The 19596-nt window shown below is 55.6% G+C and overlaps 7 protein-coding genes across 7 annotated transcripts; 2 read left to right on the top strand and 5 right to left on the bottom strand.

Annotated features, from left to right (window-relative positions):
- Positions 1-147: 147 nt before the first annotated feature.
- Positions 148-2713, bottom strand: MAM_01347 (uncharacterized protein; the record flags this gene model as incomplete). The annotated part of the gene is made up of 7 exons (XM_040820146.1): positions 148-836; positions 899-972; positions 1023-1102; positions 1162-1300; positions 1354-1875; positions 1929-2453; positions 2616-2713. 7 exons carry the CDS (start codon positions 2711-2713, stop codon positions 148-150), a joined length of 2127 nt encoding a protein of 708 aa, XP_040681634.1.
- Positions 2714-3497: 784 nt separating this feature from the next.
- Positions 3498-4600, top strand: MAM_01348 (glutathione S-transferase II; the record flags this gene model as incomplete). The annotated part of the gene is made up of 5 exons (XM_040820147.1): positions 3498-3593; positions 3721-3903; positions 3976-4033; positions 4144-4311; positions 4389-4600. The coding sequence occupies 5 exons, from the start codon at positions 3498-3500 to the stop codon at positions 4598-4600; spliced, it is 717 nt and encodes a 238-aa protein (XP_040681635.1).
- A 97-nt stretch (positions 4601-4697) lies between these two features.
- On the bottom strand, positions 4698-6425 carry MAM_01349 (phosphatidylserine decarboxylase family protein; the record flags this gene model as incomplete). The annotated part of the gene is made up of 4 exons (XM_040820148.1): positions 4698-5365; positions 5512-5683; positions 5973-6285; positions 6370-6425. The coding sequence occupies 4 exons, from the start codon at positions 6423-6425 to the stop codon at positions 4698-4700; spliced, it is 1209 nt and encodes a 402-aa protein (XP_040681636.1).
- A 1025-nt stretch (positions 6426-7450) lies between these two features.
- Positions 7451-9138, bottom strand: MAM_01350 (uncharacterized protein; the record flags this gene model as incomplete). The annotated part of the gene is made up of 2 exons (XM_040820149.1): positions 7451-8908; positions 9037-9138. 2 exons carry the CDS (start codon positions 9136-9138, stop codon positions 7451-7453), a joined length of 1560 nt encoding a protein of 519 aa, XP_040681637.1.
- A 3374-nt stretch (positions 9139-12512) lies between these two features.
- Positions 12513-13551, top strand: MAM_01351 (ser/Thr protein phosphatase; the record flags this gene model as incomplete). Its single annotated transcript, XM_040820150.1, has 3 exons — positions 12513-12644; positions 12705-12765; positions 12833-13551. 3 exons carry the CDS (start codon positions 12513-12515, stop codon positions 13549-13551), a joined length of 912 nt encoding a protein of 303 aa, XP_040681638.1.
- A 1890-nt stretch (positions 13552-15441) lies between these two features.
- On the bottom strand, positions 15442-16050 carry MAM_01352 (uncharacterized protein; the record flags this gene model as incomplete). Its single annotated transcript, XM_040820151.1, has 1 exon — positions 15442-16050. One exon carries the CDS (start codon positions 16048-16050, stop codon positions 15442-15444), a length of 609 nt encoding a protein of 202 aa, XP_040681639.1.
- Positions 16051-16688: 638 nt separating this feature from the next.
- Positions 16689-17607, bottom strand: MAM_01353 (uncharacterized protein; the record flags this gene model as incomplete). Its single annotated transcript, XM_040820152.1, has 3 exons — positions 16689-17048; positions 17105-17471; positions 17552-17607. The coding sequence occupies 3 exons, from the start codon at positions 17605-17607 to the stop codon at positions 16689-16691; spliced, it is 783 nt and encodes a 260-aa protein (XP_040681640.1).
- Between the last annotated feature and the right edge of the window lie 1989 nt (positions 17608-19596).

Raw genomic sequence — 19596 nt, forward strand, 5'->3', positions numbered from 1 at the left:
CATGCAGGGCGCAGGCCGTCCCGACTTTCGTCTTCACGGAACAGCTGGGGCGGCGCAAAACTGCCGGCATGCAACTTGGATGCGTCATGCGTCATCACAATAGGATTCGTCATAGAGGCATGGTAGAATGGTACATCTTGGAGCTGCCTAGCCCACGAATTCTGGCCAGTAGAGCCAGTCGAAATTGCTCATGTCTTCCCGGGAAAGCCCACCAAATGAAGCCTCAAACTCGTTGCCCGGTTGGTTGAGTACGTGTGCAATTTGATCGTCCGACATTGCGGAGAACTGCAGAGGCTCGGGCCATGTCAATCGCTCGCTCAAGAACCTGTTGCTGTTTGATATGGCGACTGATGCGTCCAAGGGCTGTAGTTCAGGGGCTGTCGGGGTACTCGCATTCGGTGGCGGTGGCGCAGATGAATTAGCAACTGTTTGTTTCGCTGCTTTGCGCACAATCTGCCTCAGATATCTTGCGTATAATGCCGACAGCCCGTTTCGATGTTGCGTAATGGTCCCAATCCTTTCCAGAACACCGGCGGCCTCGTCAATGAGTTTCCGAATGCTCGGTGCCAGGGTGGAGTCCCCAGAAGTATAAGCGCTGAGGGTTAGTGCAAAACAAGCAGCAAAAGAGATCATGATGGCTGTGTTGTTGGGCATGGAGTGTAGCTGGCCTTCGCCTTGAATGGCTGCTCTCATCACGTTCAAGGCTGAGGAGAGACCGGCCGTGCGGAAGAATTGCCTGACTTCGACAGGAGCTGTAGGGTGGTTGATAACGCCGCCATAGGTAGACAGTCGAGTATGTGTGACAAGGATATCGACGTATGGAGGTAGCCGGCGCTCTAACAAGTAATTAGTAGCTTCAAGAAAACGACTTGTCACTGCCACGGCACACGTTACCCACGAGGTCCAATGCCAATCGACACACCCCATTCTGTGTACCACTGATCAAAGAACCGTTCTATGGAGCTTTGGATTCTGTGGAATGTTAACAAGTACTGCATGGTGATGGTGACAGAAACGCATACGATTGAGCAATCAAGGATCCGTCGCTGACTGGGTTCTGCGACCCGTCACAGAGAGACCGCACTGTGGCGAAGAGACCGTCCTGATTCAGTGAGCACGACGGATACCTGATGAACAACTCTTGGGGCAGCTAGGACATACCAAGTCTCGCCGTAGCACAGCCATTGACACCAAATGGCCGTCTTGAGGGTCTCCAACCGCTGATCGATGCCAACTATCGCAATCTTCGATCAGTCTAGTGACAGGCAGCACGGATGGACGCCCACGAGCCAGTGACATTCTACACTGCCCATTAGCACGGGAAACCGCCGTTTTGTGCCACACAATACGCACCCCCGTTCTAGGACAAATAGAGATATCCAACAGCGCTCCCTGTTTCGCAGCAAAAGTTTTGCCTTGTCTGTCCCTGCATCAAGGTCTGGATATCCATCCATTGCTAGTGCTGTACGAGTATCTAAGCATTCGCCTCTTGCGAGAGCTAATTTTGAATCCTGCAGGTCTTCCGTCGGGACTATAACTTTGTGTAGAGACAGGTCTATGGCAATGCTAGTAGCCATGGATATGTAGACACAGGCCTCGTCGTCGGTGCTGTGCTGTCCTGGAAACATCCACGGGATATTGACCATGAATGCCAAAACAATTTCGAGCGATTTGTGTCTCCGCATCATGACTCTGTGTGCCAAAGTAGTGACATGATTCGACAGGCGTTTTGACAATGCAGAGGCTGTGGGAATGAACAACGCTGACGCTGCAAGGATGGACGTGCAGAGAAAGGCGGATCTTGACCGGGTGTAAGCCACCGTGTACAGCCTGGGATCAAACCCCCATCTCGTATGGGAGAGGTTTGCGTGAAAGCTACCCGGTTTAGTATACTCCATTGCAGCCACGGGCAGCGTAAAACCACGTACTATGCAAATAGAGAATCGGCCTCTTCCTCGGTGATCAACCCCAGCTCAATCGGATCGATGTCGTCACCGACATCGAGGTTCACCTTGGCCCCCGAAAAGAAGCCCTCGAGGCTCGCGGCCTCGGGACTTCCGCCTGGAAGTGCGCCTTTCCTCCGCATATTCTGTGTCCAAGTACGGCTCTGAACGTCTCGACATGGTTGAAAATAGGATGCGCGAGCCAACAGTTGCAGCGGATTCTCGGCATCGTCCACAGCGAGGCTCTCCTCTGTCCGCCGAGCAAAATCTGACGTGGACGTGCGGTCGGCCACGTCTTCTTCATATTCGCCGGACGAATCCTCGGCCTCTCCGCTCACTTGACGATTGGACGTTTGTCTGGACGGCCACTCGTTGCCGTCGAGACTGCCCACGAGGGCCCTTATCTGCGTCAGGACTTTGTCATCCGCGGCGCTCTGCTGCTGGCCTATTCTTGCTCGTTTGACAGCCTCTTGGACCTGAAATAACGCCTTGTCGAGACCAACTCTCTTGCTGTTGTTCGAAGGTACAAAACATGAGCATGCGAGCTTAAAGCAGTGGGGGGTTGGGACATGCGAGAACGAGGCAAGCTACTAAGCCCTATACTTTTTGATGCCCTTTTGACGACCAGCATGGAAATCAGGACGGATGCATTCTGCTCCCAGCTGGACACACCTCTTGCAGCGGCCACTTGGGGGCGCCCAGTCGCATTTGACCTTGCTGCGACGACAAACCAGACACGCTGCTTGCTTCGGCTTTGGCGTTTCGTCCATGATGGTAGATTATGCCAAGCTTGGTCCTGCTGTGCAGTGTGGAGTCTGGCGTTCATGATCCGGCACCGATGTCCCATCAGGATCTTTGTCGGCGTGTGATCAAAAGCACATCACCATGTTCATGTTGGCGAGATCTGCCCCGGGCTCGACGGCTCTGGCTGGTAGCGCTCAGTCGGTGTGGGTCCGTCGATGAGCCCCCCTGGGACCTGTCGTGCCTGCTCTCGAACGATGGATTGATGATGCCGTGAATAGTGAATAGTCTATAGTCTCGGCCTCATCGCCGATCCCTGCCGCAAAGAATGGTCCGAAACAGCACGGCTATTGACGGTGCGTCCGCGGCAGAGACTGACTGGCGATGCAGGGTGTCCAATGTGAGCTGAGGTAAAGCATTGGTGTTTCTTCCCGGGTCGAGCATTGCCTCATCGCTGCAGTTGCAGTTGTAACTACAGTACAGAGACACCAGCTTGTCGTGCCCCCGCAACGCCGACACAATTGGAGGGCGCTGAATGCGGGGACGTGACGTGATGATCAATTCAGCTCAATTTCTAAGCCGGGGCAAATGCTCATCCGCCCTCCAAAAGGGGATTACCAAGCAACAGGCTCTGATTGCCCATGCATTGTTGACAAAGTAAGGAAAAAATACCTCTTTTTAAGTTTTTCAAAAAAGAAAATACCTCGGTCGGGGAACCTCACATGTATATAAAATGCACCGCCTAACCCAGTCCGCCCCGCCCCTCATCACAGCTCGGCTTCACCAAGTAAAGCATCGCCAACCAGCAGCAACATGGCTACCAAAACCGACATCGTACTCTACACGGCCTCGACGCCCAATGGCATCAAGGCGTCAATCGCCCTCGAGGAGCTCGGTCTCCAATACAAGGTGCGTGACGTCCATCATGAAAGCGCAGGACAAGACGGGGCAGGGCAGGGCAGGGCAGGGCAACGGCAACTGACCAGCACGCGGGCAGGTGCACGAGATTAAAATGATGGAAAACGAACAGAAACAGCCGTGGTTCCTCGAAATCAACCCCAATGGACGCATCCCCGCCCTCACCGACGCTCTGGACGGCAAAAAGGTGCGCGTCTTTGAGAGCGGCGCCATCCTCGAGTACCTCGCGGACCGGTACGACAAGGACCACAAGATCTCGTATCCTCGGGACACGCCCGAGCATTGGGAGGTCACGAGCTGGGTTGGTCGCCTCACCTCATCACACCCAATTGCACAACGGGGACCGTCTTCGCTGACCCCTCTTTCTTGACAGCTCATGTGGCAGATGGGCGGCCTTGAGCCGATGCAAGGCCAGGCAAACCACTTCAAGAGTACGTCGTCCCCCTTTCTCTCCTCGCCCGTCGAGGTATCAAGAGTCTTGGAACAACCACCAGGCACCAAGGCCCAGAGCTGAACCTCCCCCCCTTTTTTTCCCGTGCAGGATACGCCCCCGAGAAAATCGAATACGGAATCAACCGCTACGGCAACGAAACGCGCCGCCTGTACCGCACCATGGACGACCACCTCGCCAAGTCGCCGCACGGGTTCCTGGTCGGCGACCGCGTTACCATTGCCGACATTTCGTGCTGGGGATGGGTTGCTGCGCACAGTACGTTTCCTCACCCACAGGCGCGGCCGTTTGCCTCAACCGCATGTGATGCTAATGCAACTCGACCGTGTTTGCAGCGTGGGCGGGCGTCTCGCTCGACGAGTTTCCCCATCTCGACAAGTGGCTCAAGACGCTGCTGAAGCGGCCGGGCTTCGAAAAGGGCCGCCATGTCCCCCAGCCGCACACCGCCTTTGACAATGACAGCCTGACCGAGGAGGAGCTCAACGCAAAGGCCGCGGGGGCGAGGAATTGGGTGCAGGGCGGCATGAAGGCTGATGCGCAGAAATGAAGCCGTTTTACGAAGGATGACGAACCACGCCGTAACGTCTATAATAAATTACGTACTTAAACAGCCACCGCAACATCGCGCGTCAGGATCGAACCGTCTAATGAACAACAGCCAGCTTCCCCCTCACGGGCACATTCTCCTGCCTGCCCAGGGCCGGAAACCCATCCACCTTGACGCCCTTCTGAAACACCAGACAATGGCTTGACCCGCCAAAATGAAACATGCCCAACTGGTCGCCCTTTGTGAGGTGCTGGCCCTCCTTGACCGTGATGTCACACGTGCTCACCTCGTCCATGCCGATGCCGATGAACCCCAGCAGCCCAATCTTGGGGTTATCCGCCTCCAGCACGATAATCGCCCTCGCCGCCAGCGCGGACAGATACCCCTGCGCGACGGAGATGCCCCTCGTGTCAATCTGGACACTGGGGCCGCCGTCTCTCTCCAAGAGCGGCTCGCTGAAGTAGGTGCCGTCCTCGACGAACGCTCGCCTCACCGTGCCCGAGACGGGCGAGTGCCAGCGGTGGTAGGACAGCGCCGACAGAAACGCCTGGTAGATTGTGCCGCCGACGAACTCGTGCGCGAGCGCGTCGTGGGCAAACATGTCCAGGAGCGAGTACGGCTGGCCCTTGGCAAAGAACTTGTCGCGCAGCTTGACGTCGCGCGAGACGTTGTACACCTTGGATTCGCAGGCATTGGCAATCACGGAGTCGTCGTCGGCATCGGCCACGGGCCGCGCCGAGTCACGCACTTGCCGGGTGAAGAAGTCTACCATTTCTACAAGTCAGCAACCACCATGCCTAGCTGACACCAAGGACTGCCGGGGTGCTTTGTGAAGAGGACAGCGGACAAGCGGGATTCTTTTGACGAGAGACAGTAAAAATTGGGGGGGGGATTCCAGATCCGGCCCATACCATCCCAGGACTTGAAGCCCATATGCTTCGCGCTAGGATCGCACACAAACATGTCCTCGAACCTCATGTCGGACTGGTACGGCGCGTTGGCGACCTGAACGAGATCGCTTATCGCAGTTGTTCCGAACCAGCCCAGCTTGTGGTCCCCGAGGACCTCGGCCGATTCAGGAGTCTACCACGTCCGTCAGCTTTCCCACGCCCAGATCAACATGACGGGACGCGAAAGTCCACGCCGACACGAACCTGCAAGTACTTCCCCCACTCGTTGAGCACCTTCTTCAGCGCCTTGTTCACGTCTGGATCTAGAAAGGCCGCGTGTCCACTTGCTCGCCCCGTCAGCTGCCGTGCATCGTCGTCACCCGCGGCGGACGGCCGGGGGACGGGTCTTGGGGACGGAGGAAAACATCATACCTCGGTGTCCCCATTGGATAGTCCAGCAGCGAGCACATTGGCACTCCTACCACGCCCACGCTCTCCGCCGCCTCAGTCCACTCGGGCGCTCGTGTCACAACGTGGTTCAGCACCTGCAGCATGTGCCGGTAGTCGCGGATCTGCTTGCTGCCCGTGGGATCGCGAACGTAGGGGTGCCTGCGAGGGATCTCGTCGAACATTTGCACAAAGTACATGTAGACACGGGAGTTGCCCTCGATGAGCTGCTTGAATTCGGCGAGGGCCGGCGTTAGCTCCCGCCCGGGGTGGGAGTCAACGTGGCGTGTCACGTCGGAGAGGTATTGGCGATGGACGCGGTGGTCCGCGGGGAGCCATGCCCCTGGCCTGAGCGGACGCGTTAGCCAAGGGAGCCGGATGCTGAACGTTGAGACGGTTGCTCGCGGGGAAGAAAGGGGAGGGGGTGGTTACTTGTGGATGCGGTGCTCCGAGGGGATGTCATGGTGGTCGCCGTGCTGATGAACCATGGTGAATGCTGAGACTCGCAGTCGGTTACCTTTGACGAGTGTGGCGCGAGGTGAAACTGATGCATTGCAAATCGCCTGACAGCGCTTCTGTGACCGCACGCAAGCCCTAGATATAAGTCCGTCTCCCTGGCCTCGGCCGACGATGCCGATGGTGCCGATGGTGACGACACGGGAGTCCGGCACGGCTCCACGCGCCGCGCCGTCATCGATGATGCAATTAATCCAAGTCGCGCCAACGCCAACGCCAACACTCGGCTTGCTGATTTGATAATTCCAGGTCTTCACGGCGAGGCTCATCACAGTACAGCACTCACTTCGCACGAGAGCGTGATTTATGAATTTCTTCATGGATTTCTTTCCACCTGCTCCACCATTGGCTGAAAGGTCCATCACTCTTGGGACGGGTATCTGTACACACTGGAATCCGAAAAGTTCCTCTTTCAAATTGGTTCGAGCCACCGCCATACATTTGCCCCTTGCAGAAAATTCTGGACAAGAATCAACAAGTCCTCCAATGGCCCTACACAACGGCCCTGCCATCACAAATTTGCTCCCATGAGATGTGGATTGAAATGTTATCTTTCGTAACAAGCGAAGATCGAGAGCCGGAGTAGTCAAAGGCAGTCAATGTGGAATCGGACGCGTTAGTGCCGAAGCGTTGGAAAGGTGCCCAAGTCGGACAAAAACGATCAACGATCAGACGATCCGTCCCGTGACACCCGAACCTACCGTATCAGATATCCGAAAATTCGTCGAATGAATGAATGGAGAGAATCAAACGTCGTGTGACGCCCGGTTCAGTAACGCAAAATGAAAGAACAAAGGAAACCATGAAAGTCGCTAAGCTAGACAGTGGAGTGAAGGATGTACAAGAGAAAAGTAAAAAATGGTGACGCGACAATAAATGAAATGGGCTAAGGATGGGTTTCTATGCATCACTCATCGTAACGTCGTAAATGTTGGTTGAAGTTAAGTTGCCGAACGGTATATATACACAACGTACAGATGCGCAAGGCAAGTTTTGACTACATGATCACGCAGCATCCGCAGCGAGCCTTCTTCTTCTCGGCTTCTTCCTTTGCTTGTAATGTCGGCTCGGTATGTTGTGGCTGAGAGATGGGCTGCGATCCGGGTGGTTTGGAATTCGCTGTCATGCTGACCAGCGGCTTGTCCGATATCTTGGGCATTGTTGAGTACGAGCCCTGCTTTGGACTCTTGGTAATGCTCGGTTTCAATGGCCAGTCGACTGCTTGTGTCGGATCCTCCTGTTCGGCAAGGACAAACTCCTTCTCTTGTGGTCTCGGGAATTCATGATCGTTTAGAGGGCGGAATTCTTTGTCGTAGGCGTCGCCAAATTTCCCCTCCTTTTCCCACCTTTCTTGCTGCAGGCGCTTGGCTACTGTAGGTATCAGTTGCTGGTCCGGAGGTAGTCGCGGGTCTGGCTTGTACGAGTCGAACACCCAGGGCGGGTCGCCTTCAGGCTGTTTGCTAGCAGACACTTCCCCGGATCGTGTCGAGGGCCGAGTTCCACTGGCGTCCCTGATCGGACCAGATCTGGTCTTCGGTCTGCTGGGGGTTGTGCTGGTCTTGGATCCTGTCGAAGCCTTTCGTACCGTGGTCTTCTTTGGGGAGCCTTCCGTGACGGACCGCTTTGCAGCGGCCGCAGGCCGATTGCCGTTGTGGGCCATTTCAAAGTCCTTGGTAGTGGCACTGGCACTTCGCGATCGCGTTTTCGTGTAGGCGATGGTGTCGCCATCCATCGGCTCGATGCGTCGAACCGAGGGAGAACCGCGGTCCAGATAATCTTGCGGGATGGGAGCTGGGCTGGCCTTGGCCACCGGAATTTTGGTGCCTCCCTTCTGCCCCTGCGAGGAAAAGTAGGCATTTGCCTCCTCTTCAGCAATCTCTGCTGGCGTTCGCAAATCCCAGTGAGGTGTAGCTGATTCTTCCTCGCCCACCTGGTCCATGACGGCAGAATCATGGCGCTGTCGGTTTTGATGCTGATTATCGATATCGACCGAGTTCTGACCACGGGGCCGTCTTTGTTTGCTTGAGGTTCGGACTCGGGGTACGAAGAAGCCCGCGGCTTGCAACTCTTCATTTTCGATTTTAGCTAGTTTATCTCGATGAATCCACTTAGAATCTGCCTCGCTGTACTCAAGGCCTGAGGTTGGTTGATCGTGCCGTCTGCGCTCTTCCGACGCACTCTGCGTTCCGGCAACTTCATTTCCCGACGTGTTCGATGGGCCTTGTCTAGACTCAGTGACCATCGCGTGGGATGGTAGTCCGGCGTATCCCTCTCCAGCTTTATCCCATTTAGACATGGTGAGATTATCGGGGGGATGTATCTTGCGAGCAGGCGTTTCGAAATGGCTGCCCGTTTGAGGAGAGGGAGCGGACAAAGCGTTGCCGTTACGTGAAGCGGCGGAGGAGTTTCGGGAGAATTCATCGAGGCGAGATCCGTCATTGTCTAGCGTTGTCTTCTGTGAATGGAGAATGCTGTTAGCTAAACTCGTTGTGCAAGGGGCGGATTCCGCCTAGGCAAGGCAAACGGGTAGTTTGTGTATCCGGTATCTAAACGCGCCAGGTGATGGGTGTTGTATTCTCGTACCTCTGACTGCGTACCGGGGAAATCCCACTTGCCATCTCCGTGGCTGCTGCCCGGCGGTGTCAAAGCCGCAGCTCCCGTAGGAGCTGGTGAGACAGCGGCCATGGAAAGTTGAGTAGCGGGAGAAGCCGAAAGCCCCTTTTCGTGGCTGGAAGACGGCCCCTGAAGGGTTAAGCAGGTGCCAGCAGCACAGCTTGCGTCGGGACAATTGTCGTGACAACTATTTATCCAAGTCGAAGGTTTGGTGTACTACCGCCACCCACGGACAATATTTAGTCGCGCTGATGGCAGAAGAGGCTCAGGGATGTGGCGTCGTTGGTTCTCGAAACCCTCCTGTGGACTCCGAGTGACGGGTAGACGACGTCGAGGACACCAGGGCCAGAGGGAGCTCTGCGCGGACGAATACGGTGCGCGGCAGGTTCTCACTAGCCAGCGGTGGTCGGCGGTGACGGCAATATGAAGCAATTCGTGCCACGGCACAATGGCCACGGAGGACGGGAAAATCAGTGGGTTTAAGGACGAAGGTTTGACGATGGGGGAGGGGGCGCAGCCACAACGGGAGAGACGAATCGAAGCAGCTCGGGCTCGCACCGAAGAGCCGGGGAAGCTTGCACGGGCAGCAAGACGGCAAGCAGCGCGTTTTCCCGTGCTCGGCGTGGATGGCCGTCTAGTCTAGCCTTGGCCCTGCTCTCGTGTTTTGATGACGGCGGAGCGCGGGTGGATATGAACTTGTCTGGTAGAACGGGCGCGGCTGATACTCGCCAGCACCCGGTCAAGGTCACGGTCACGAAGAGCCCGAGCGCCCCAGGGGGTGGCGGCTGATGGCAGATGTCAATTGTGCCCGAGGATTCGACTTGAATATCTCGAGGCGGCCGGACGCTGGGCGAGCACTTGAGGCTTGGTGAGAGCAGTCGACATCCAGCAACCAGGAATGAGAGATGAAAGGCACAGGCCGGAGGCCGATGCGCCGCGGCCAATTGGTCCAGAGTCAACTTTGCACCGATGCATGCGAAGGTCGTGTTGGTTGGAGCTTGTGCGGGTCGGCAGGGTCCATTGGCGCGCCACAGGATATGAGGAGCCCAATCTAACAGATGGTAGATGCGTGGTAGTAGCGGCAGCGGTCGTGTTTGTCAACATTTGATGACGGATGTTTGCTTATGCTGATGAGGACCGTGTCAATGGATGTTGTCTTGGAAAATTTGCGTACTCGATACGGAGTAACTTTGACGAACTCGGCGACGGAACCGAGTGCAGTCTGAGTCTGCTTGCAGTCTCGGAGACGGCGAGCACTTGGGGGAGGCTGGGCCTTGGAAGTACTCCGTAGCAAGTACTACATACCTACTTACTTAACTTATACTTAGTACTTACTTAAAGTACGGAGCGGGTGCTACAGGACTCTTCGCTGAGCTCAGTCGCTGCAACGTGTGGCTGGAGTGACACCTGGGGGGCCCAGACACGGCGCGGTCTGGTGGAGACAAAAGTCTGGTCTAGGCGATGGGACTCAGGCCACGGCACCAGCTCCATTCGCTCCGCCTCAAAATTATCATCGTCTCCCCGTGTGACGTTAACATTAATGAACCCCCGTCGCTCGTCTCCGCCTGAACGCTGTAATATTTTTCATTTCGCCTCACGCAGCCAGCGAACGAACCGCCACGTCTCCGGCCGACGGCCCAGATTGTGGCATTATTGCATCGTCGTCCTCTGTTGCAGCTGCCGCTCATCTGTCGGGATGGATGGAGCCACTAGATTCTGTCCTCGACTCCGTCCCAAGTTACACAGACTCGGCATCGATTCTGATTCATCATCTGGCGCCGGCCAGCGAAAAGCCGCCGACCTGTCGCGGTCCCTCCTGAGTCCTCCCGACTGTTCGTCCATGCCGTACTCCTCCGTACTCGAGCGTTGCTTTTCTGTTGATGGCGTCGATACGGAGTACCGAGTCGATGTAATCGAGACGCGACCGGCAGGGTTTCTGTGTCAGCACCTTGTCGCTGATTTTCCTTGTCAGCCCTCCACCAGGACGTGATGGCAAGGGTTCACCAGGGTGCGGATGATGTCGGGAGTCATAACAAAGATCTCATGCAATCCCGGCGCGTTTGCGTCCAACAATGGATGGCCTCCAACATCTCATGGCATCCAGGCCATTGGGCTTGTCTGGCGAGAAACGCGACGAACTTCACCCGAGCCTGGACCGGGTACGCGTTCAAGTATAGGGGCGTCGTCGTTTCCATCTGCGGCAATACTCGTAGACGCGTCTGTTCAGCAGGGCCAAGCTGTATGTCAGTGTCCGTACCATCAGTCAGAGTCATGCAACTTCATCATCGCCATGTACTCCGTATGGTGCAACACATCACTCGGATCGCGCTTCTAGTCATGATGATGTTGCCAATCCATGCCAGGATGGCCCCTACCGGTCCTGGCGCCGTCCGTGACCACTTGGTAAGTCAGTTACTCTTCATCCAACGTTGAGCTACTAGTCAATTAGTCAACTAGTCTACGGAGCAATGGCACTGTCATCTCGTCAAACTTGGAGCTTATACTACTAACTAGTATGAGCTGATGTGGAAGCGGATGCTACAGTGTGCAGGGACCGGTCCAGCAGCTGCAAAATAGGCCATATAATCTGCCGAGCACGTATCTCTATTGACGCGCAAATTATTTTCTGCCGTTGATCACGTCAGACTTGTGTCATGGTGCCTGCTTTTGCGGAGGTGCATGGTGACCTCAGCTAAGCTAGCCCGTCGTCCGCGGTCCTCATGTAAAGACAAGACTCATGAAAAGATGAGGGCCAAACGAGGCCTGCAGCGGACGAGGCCATTCGAAGTCCCGGGAGCGGCCTGGGCAAGAATTCCTTCGACGGTGCACGACTGAGCAAGAGTAGTGTAGCGGATTGCCGAGACGGACCGGACACGGACCTAGCCTGAAAGGTAGTCCCTACGGTCTTGTCTCTTCTGGAGCGTTACCTTTATTAGCATCTCCTATTTATTCCGTCATTGTCATTGTCAATAGATTGCAGGCCAGGTGGTCGAATCCTATCTGAAGTCCCCGATAGTGTTGTTGAAACTTGAGGCCAACGCCGCTCGGGCCAATGAGAGACTCGGTCAATTCGGTCCAAGCGTCAGGCTACATTGCGACCGTGCTGATTGATACTCACGATGGCCCTCCCGGATGGTGCGTAGCAAGTACGAGTACCTAGTAGATATTTGTTATTGAACAAGTCTTTGATAAGTACTGTTATTAAAGAGATAAAAAAATCTGACCAACCTAGATAACTATCATCTCGAAAGCTCGAGGCTCTTTGAGTTTGGGTACATGAGCACTACTAAAAGCCTTACTAAGCATCGAGTAATTTATTGTTCAATTCGTTGGGAGCCGGTGTAGTGTAACTTACATGGTCGGATTCACAAACCTCGACTTCCAGCCCAAAGCCATCTCGCGTCTCTACCAGTGTACTCCGTCACCGACGAGCCGCCTCCGAGGCTATGGCGGAACCAAAGCTGCGCCGGACGAGAGTCGTCTGCATCTCAGACACGCACAATTGCACCGTCAAGCTCCCCAAAGGCCATGTCCTCATCCACGCCGGAGACATGACAAACCAAGGCAGCTACTCCGAGGTATTCCCACCGCCAGAAGAGCCTGCTCGACACGCAAGTTGCTAAAAATCACAAACGCAGCTCTCAAAGACGGTAGCATGGCTAGAAGAAGCAGACTTCGAAGCCAAAATCGTCATAGCCGGTTCGTTCGCACACAGCCTCATCGGTCCTCCAGCGAACGGGTCGACCGAGTGGCTGATCAGACGTAGGGAACCACGACATAACACTCGACAAGGACTTTTACGCACAACACGGTCCAAGGTTTCACAACCAACGCCCCCAGTCTCACTCGCAGTGTCTTGAGCTGCTCGCATCTTCACCATCCATAACATATCTCCATCACGAAGCGGTGACAATCCGTCTGCGCTCGGCCGAGGGGCCGCGCACTCACTTCACAGTCTTTGGATCGCCGTATTCGCTCCGCTGCGGTCTCTGGGCCTTTGCCTACGACGCCCCAGCTGCTTCCCCCGGCGAGGACTCGGAACCGACTAGCCTGTGGGATGACATCCCGCCCGAGACTGATATTGTGGTAACGCACACCCCGGCCAAGGGATGCCGGGACGAGACGGATAACGTGCAAAGGACAGGGTGCGAGGCTCTGAGAAGAGCGCTGCGGAGGGTGAGGCCACGGCTCGCTGTTTGCGGGCATATTCATGGCGGACGGGGCGCGCAACGGGTTCTCTGGGACCCGGGGGACGGGTTCTCTTCCTCAAGAGTGAGGGCCTGGCGGGATCCCGGGGCGGGGAATAATGATAAAATGAGTCTGGTAGATCTTTCGGGGAGAAAGGAGTCTCTGTTGGAGGCCGGGGAAACGTGTGTGGTGAACGCGGCAATCATGAAGAGTAGTTACCCGCACGAGGGTGGGAAGCAATTCCACAAACCTATCGTGGTGGATGTGAACCTGCCGGTGGGGGTAGAGGGGAGTTGAAAGGGTAGAGATGCCGAATTACATTGTGCCCTGCATGATTTACGGTCACCACCGTGCTCTCGGATGTATATTTGGATCCGCGATCCCCTGACTTGAAGCTTGTAGCCTGGTTCGTGCCGTGGCCTTTGACGCAATACAGCGCTACCACGTCGGTCGTTATTGTCGTTGAGTGTACATGCCCAAGTTGAACTCAGTACTGTGAAGCGAAGTGCTTGCTCGTCCCAGAACATGACAGCTTTCGTCTGTCTCTTAGCCGGACAGAGTGACGATTCTCCCGTCAGCCACGACATGTCGAGCACTCCAGGAGATTCTACACTGTTGATGGGACCAGTCTCACCCGCCATGCCATCCGTGCGACATGCCTTGCTCATTCGGCGAACATGGATGGCTGACGCCAGAAGGCAGCCAATATCATATGTGACCGTCGGGTCCACTTCAGGCCATAAGCGCACTCTGTCCGAGGGCATTCCGGTACGCGACGATACGAGCTTCACATGGCATCAAAGCACCAACTCACTAGCAGAAGTCTCTAGTAGCTTACAGTCGCCCCTGAGTTGCTCTGCAGCTCTTCAACGCCGGCCACGTAGCCACCGGTGCCGTTGCGTAGGCCCCGGCCGCTGCTCCTACACATGGTTTCCATTTTCCATGGTCATGCACGACGGCCTTGTGCCCATTCTTGGGACAACGACGCCCAACGCCTGGTGAGTGCCGAGCGCGTTCAATGCTAGCGAGCAGCGCGGCCTTTTCTCCTCTTTGCTTTGCCTTGTTCACGTGGGCAGCAGGGCCGCGAATTCCGGCATCAACGGGGCCGCGCCCCCCTCATCTTTTCTTGGTCGAGTTGAGGCCGCAATGGACGACCACAGCTCCTCGAATGGCCCTAGGTTATGCTTGAAGAAGAGCCATCATGGGCAAGCGAATGCGTCTTTTGATGCGGGAAGAATCTGAGCAGGCGGCACGGCGGCACGGCGCACAAGGGATTCGTGACTTCGAGACTGGACTGCATTGGCGTGGGCTTCCAAGGCTCCTCTCAAGGTGTGGCGCTCACTGCTCAGTGTATGCATGTCTTGGCTGGCAATGTGTGTCAGACGCTGGTTCGTATGTGAATGAGGGTACTCGTAACTAAATACGTACACGTTCGGCCCCAGCATCCATCTTATCCACGACCTGTCCACACGTGACCACTCGGTTATTCAATTTCCAACCCCGAGGCCTCACTCGTGACGTGTCCATGGTCACGTTATAACGTTATACGATACACAATCGGGGCCATTTGTTCGGGGCGTGCACAACTACTGTGGGCTCGGGTCCATTACAATCATCTCCGAATAGAGGACCGTTTACTTCTCGAAGCCCTGTGAGGCTGTGACTACCATGACACGGTAATTTATGCAGCACCTGAACTCGGCGAATGATCAACATGTGGTATGTCAACGTCAACTCTGTTGCCTAGCTAGTTGGATAGCTAGTTTTTTTTTTTTTTTTAATCTATATTTAGCTGGTAGCTTTAAGCTTCTAACACAGCTGGCCTGACGTAGGATAGTACGTATGACTATCGGCTTAAACTGTGGTTTCTTCGCCCGCCAAACTTGGCAAACAAACAACAAGTAGTGAATGGATACAAACTCGGTTGCCCAGCTAGTTGATAGCTGGTTTTGTCTCAAGGTCCACGTTGACATTGGTGGCGTGACAAGAGTAGAACGAGTGGTAGGCGAAGTTGCTCACCTTCTGCCACGTTGTGTAAGCCCTCGGTTGTGACTTTTACCATGACTGGAAGCAAAGCCATCAGACGAGTCCTTGCCCCATTGGAACCAATTTCAGGGCTGGCCGGAAAGTGCTTCAATTTCAATTTTCAGCTTCCTGCCCACTCTTCAGGTCTTGCCAGTCTTCAGCTTACGGCCGCATAGCTCCTTGCCGGTCGTCTTCAGCCTTTGGCTGTCCGGATGCTTGCCACTCTCCAGGCGCTTGCCTGCGTGCTGCTGCCACCTTTTTGTCTCCAGGTCCTGGCGCGTCTGTTGCTGCCGCCTCTCCGGGTCCTTGCGCGAGTGGCGCTTTCGTTTCCGCTGCTTGCCCGTGTGGACTTGGAGATGTTGCATTTCCAGGTTTTTGCAGCAGACCGGGACCTGCTTCCTCAAGCACGGCACGAATCGCCTTTCTGAGCTCCTGGTCCGAGCGTTGAACGGCGGGCAAAATGCTTTCCAAGACGTTGTATGTGACATTACCTGTCACCTCTTTAACCACGCCGTTTTCGATCATCAGTCCGAGATAAAGAACCGCAATTGTGGACAATGTGTCGGGATGGGGACTGGCCATAATCAGGCCGTGGGCATTGTCCGCAAAGAATGCGTTAAAAACTGAGTGCTGATCCGGCGTCGGCGAGTTTCCCTCAACGCGCATCACCGCGAGTGGAATTTCGGATGGCTTCAATCCCTTCTCTTCAAAGGCCGTGAAGTCAGCCTTCTCTTCATCTGAATAAAGAGCGATAATACCCGTTGGTTGCATCTGAAGGCGAATAAAGTCGCCAGTGTTGGCGGGGTAGACTTCCCGCCAGTTGTCCTCAGCTGCATATAATCGTGCCCGCCCCACTTTATGTGGTTCGGCTAGCAAAAGCCCTCACCACCAAAGGTGGTGCTCGACAGCAAGGCGGGCCGGACACCAAGGCGGGCCAATTTTCAACCTAATAACGCTATTAACCTCTTCGCCTATAATGTACACCCTTCTCGTCCCAAATTTCTAGTAGATCTAGTACAGAATCCAGACGCCATTTACGTGCCTTTTTAGCTGCTTCAAAAAACGTCCTCTTGGCGTGGTTGTGGCGCCTTTTGTCGGCATGCTCTTTATGCTTGCTGTTCGCCTGATGAACTCGAGAAAGGTCTTTGCAAAGGCGTGATTGGAAGGAGAAACGGCGAATGGTTGACGCGACAGGTATGCATTTGTTGGCGGTGACGGGAGGGGAGCCATATGAAGAGGTGCATTATCTGTTGACTGTTTTTCTAGACCGGGAAATAAAAATAGGACATGTATAGAAAACCAGATATTACAGCCCTTTTTAAAAAAAAAATCAAAAAAATCAAAGGTCGTCACTCATTCATTGGAAGCTTCAACGAAAAAAAAAACCCCGGATGTAATTACGCAGCTCATTAAAGATCCACCTGATCAATCGCCGGCCACCATTGAGACCAGGCCCCCTGCTCGTCGAGGTTATTGCTGACTTCCGCGAAAAGCTGGTTCAACAAGGTATTAGTGTCGAGCTCGTGCTCGTGCTCGTGCTCGTGCTCGTGCCCTTGAACCGGCCAAGTCGCCTGCGCCGAGGGCCGCTCCGCGCCCCGAATCTCCCGAGTATGCGCGTCGGATCTATCCACGACACGGAACTCGTGGACAGACTGGTGTAGAGTATCAAAGTCTGCTCGTGTGCGCCCCTGGTATCGTGTCCGGTCCTCGGTTGCTCGCTCGTAGAGCACGGATGCATGGTGTATCGTTTTGATCTTGCGCGTGCCGCCCTCTCAATGTTAGCGCAACGGTGGCCACGGTCGTGTCATGCTTGCGGGCGGCTTACCCATCCGTCGGCGATTTTCCAGACAAGTCGAAACTTTTCCAGGTAGTCGAGACACATTTTGAGACAGTCGCTTGCTCGCGGGCTGCGGCCCAGGTTCATTCGGGGGTATTTCGCCACGTAGAGGTTGAGGTAGCCGGCTGAGAATGCGCAGAACCCGGCAAAGGGCGTCATGAGATGCACGCCACACTCGGAGGCCTCGTGTAGAATGGCGGCGATGTGCTCTGCCGCGCCGAAGAGGAGTCGGGAGCTGTCGTCCCACCAGCCCTCGGGGGCGGGCGCCCCCAGCATGGGCTGGTCGACTGGACCCCGTGGCTCCGACTCCGGGGTCGGCAGGAAGGGGAAGTACTCGCGGTGAAGCATGAGGGTGCTGACAAGGCGTAAGCAGGGGCGGCGGCGGCAAGTTGGGAGCCCCGTCGACCGCTACCGCTGTGGGAAGGGGATTCTTACCTCACGTAGTACAGGAGATTGAGGTAGACGAACGTCTCGCCGAAGCCGAGCGTCATGTGGACGGCCACCGAGTTGCTGGGGTAATGGAGCTTCCGATGCTGGCCTGCCCTCCAGCACCAAGCTTGACAGCAGGTGCAAACTCCGAGCTCGCCGCGTCTCTGCCCCACGCTCTGTTCGTCACCAGGGGCAGGGGTTCTGCAAGCCCATAGCGCCGCGGATTGATACCTAGTGCCTCTCGCCGAGCATCACTGATCTCTTCTGAACGACGGCCATTAGCGCTTGGCTATTGTATTATAAATGCAAGGAACAAGACATATGTAACTTACCATCCTTCCCGGGCTGTCCACCGGATTCGGAAGTTGGGTGCGACCAAACTGTACTAGCAGCCCTTAGGAGGGTAATGAGGAACCAAGTTTCAAGTCTCATTGTGTTGTTCGTACACTCTGGTACCGTGGAAACAGGGCAGGAATTTTAAACAAGTGCTCGGCTCTTTGCTTGTTTGTCTGTCGGTGTCTGGCCACGGCCGCTGTGCAGCAGGATTGAAGCACACATGATGAGGTTCCTTCCACGACATTTATTGTTGCTCAGAATCGGGTAATCGTCTACACAGGCTCGGTCAAGATCCGTGAGCTCGAGTCGCAAGAGGCCATGAATGCCCTCGACGTAGAATGCTCGGCGCATTGAATAAATGGTCCATCACGGCCAACCTACAAGACGTGATACACTGTAGCCCGTCGCATCCGGTGACTCCCTTGAATACGTGTCCATGGTCCCTGTGCCATGTCGCACAAGGTACAGAGCACAGTACATACAGTGTCAGTTCCCCGAGGCGCCGCACGGTCTCTGTTCGACCTCATCCACCATCACCAGACCAGACCAAGGCCAAGACCCAATCAGTCCCGCCGACTCTTCCAACGACCGGCCTGCCTGTTGGCAAGACCGTCTGGACAACTTTTACTTGACCGACTTGGCATCCATGGACGGTGGGAGACTTGGCCGGGAGCGAGCGAGCCAACAACATGGACGAGTTGCAGCAGACGGTGCCTGGGCTTTCATCGCGCCTTTTCTGCCCGAGACTCGAGGGCAACAGGCCCTTCATCCTTCATCCTGCGTCTCCGTGTGGTCGCGGATGCGGCGTGGCGGCCACGCCCACCCCGCATCGCCATGGGCCATGGCGAGACACTTGTCTACCGAGTACCGAGTTCTCCGTGCATCTACTCTGTACGCACGCATCGACTTCCAACAGGACTCGTCCGTACGTACTTGGGCCACATGCGCCCAGCCAACGCGCCCAGCCAAAGTATCCATGCCATGCCATGACGTGTGTTGGGGCGACAGGCCCAGCCATGGCGCGACACGTTGGCTCTCATCGCGAGGCTTCCTGCTTTCTTGGTTCTTGCATCTTGGCCGCGCCGATGGCACGCCTCATCGCCAGCCAAGCGCCTCTCTCCCGGACCCATCGCCGTCGCCGCCCGCCCACAACGAGGTCTTCGGCGCACCCAATATCGGACGAATGGATTGCCCAGACCATGCGATGGCGGGGAAAGCAAAGCAAAGCAAAGCAGAGCAGAGCAGAGCTCTCTGCGCTCCCTGGCACGCGCAGTGTGATGTGTCGACAAGGTTGGGCAGCTTCGCCGATGGCTCAAGGTTCAAGGGGCGACATCCTGGAAAAGGGCAAGGCGTGCAACGGTCTGGCAACGGACTGCATACTCCGTACCGAGTAACTACTGAGTACTGAGTACCGCGCCCGCCTCGCAACTTTGACGCAATATAGGACCTGAAGCAGTTGTGTGCAGGCCAACAAGCTACTCAAGTATTTACGGAGTGTAAACTACCTACCTTGGTATTCAAGCAGCAAGTACAGAGTACGAAGTAACTAGGCGCTTTTGCATTTGCCGACCCTCTGCCATCTCCTCATGTCGTCGTCCTGGGGTCATGCCTGCACCCTGCGGAGCCGGCAAAAAACAGGCGCACTCCGAGCCCTTGATGGGCCGTGTTTCATCCCAAAGAGCCATCTTGCTGAAGCTGAATGACGAGAAGGACCC

This window comes from Metarhizium album (assembly GCF_000804445.1).
Source record: "Metarhizium album ARSEF 1941 chromosome Unknown scaffold_2, whole genome shotgun sequence".
In the NCBI taxonomy this organism is placed as follows: Eukaryota; Fungi; Ascomycota; class Sordariomycetes; order Hypocreales; family Clavicipitaceae; genus Metarhizium; species Metarhizium album.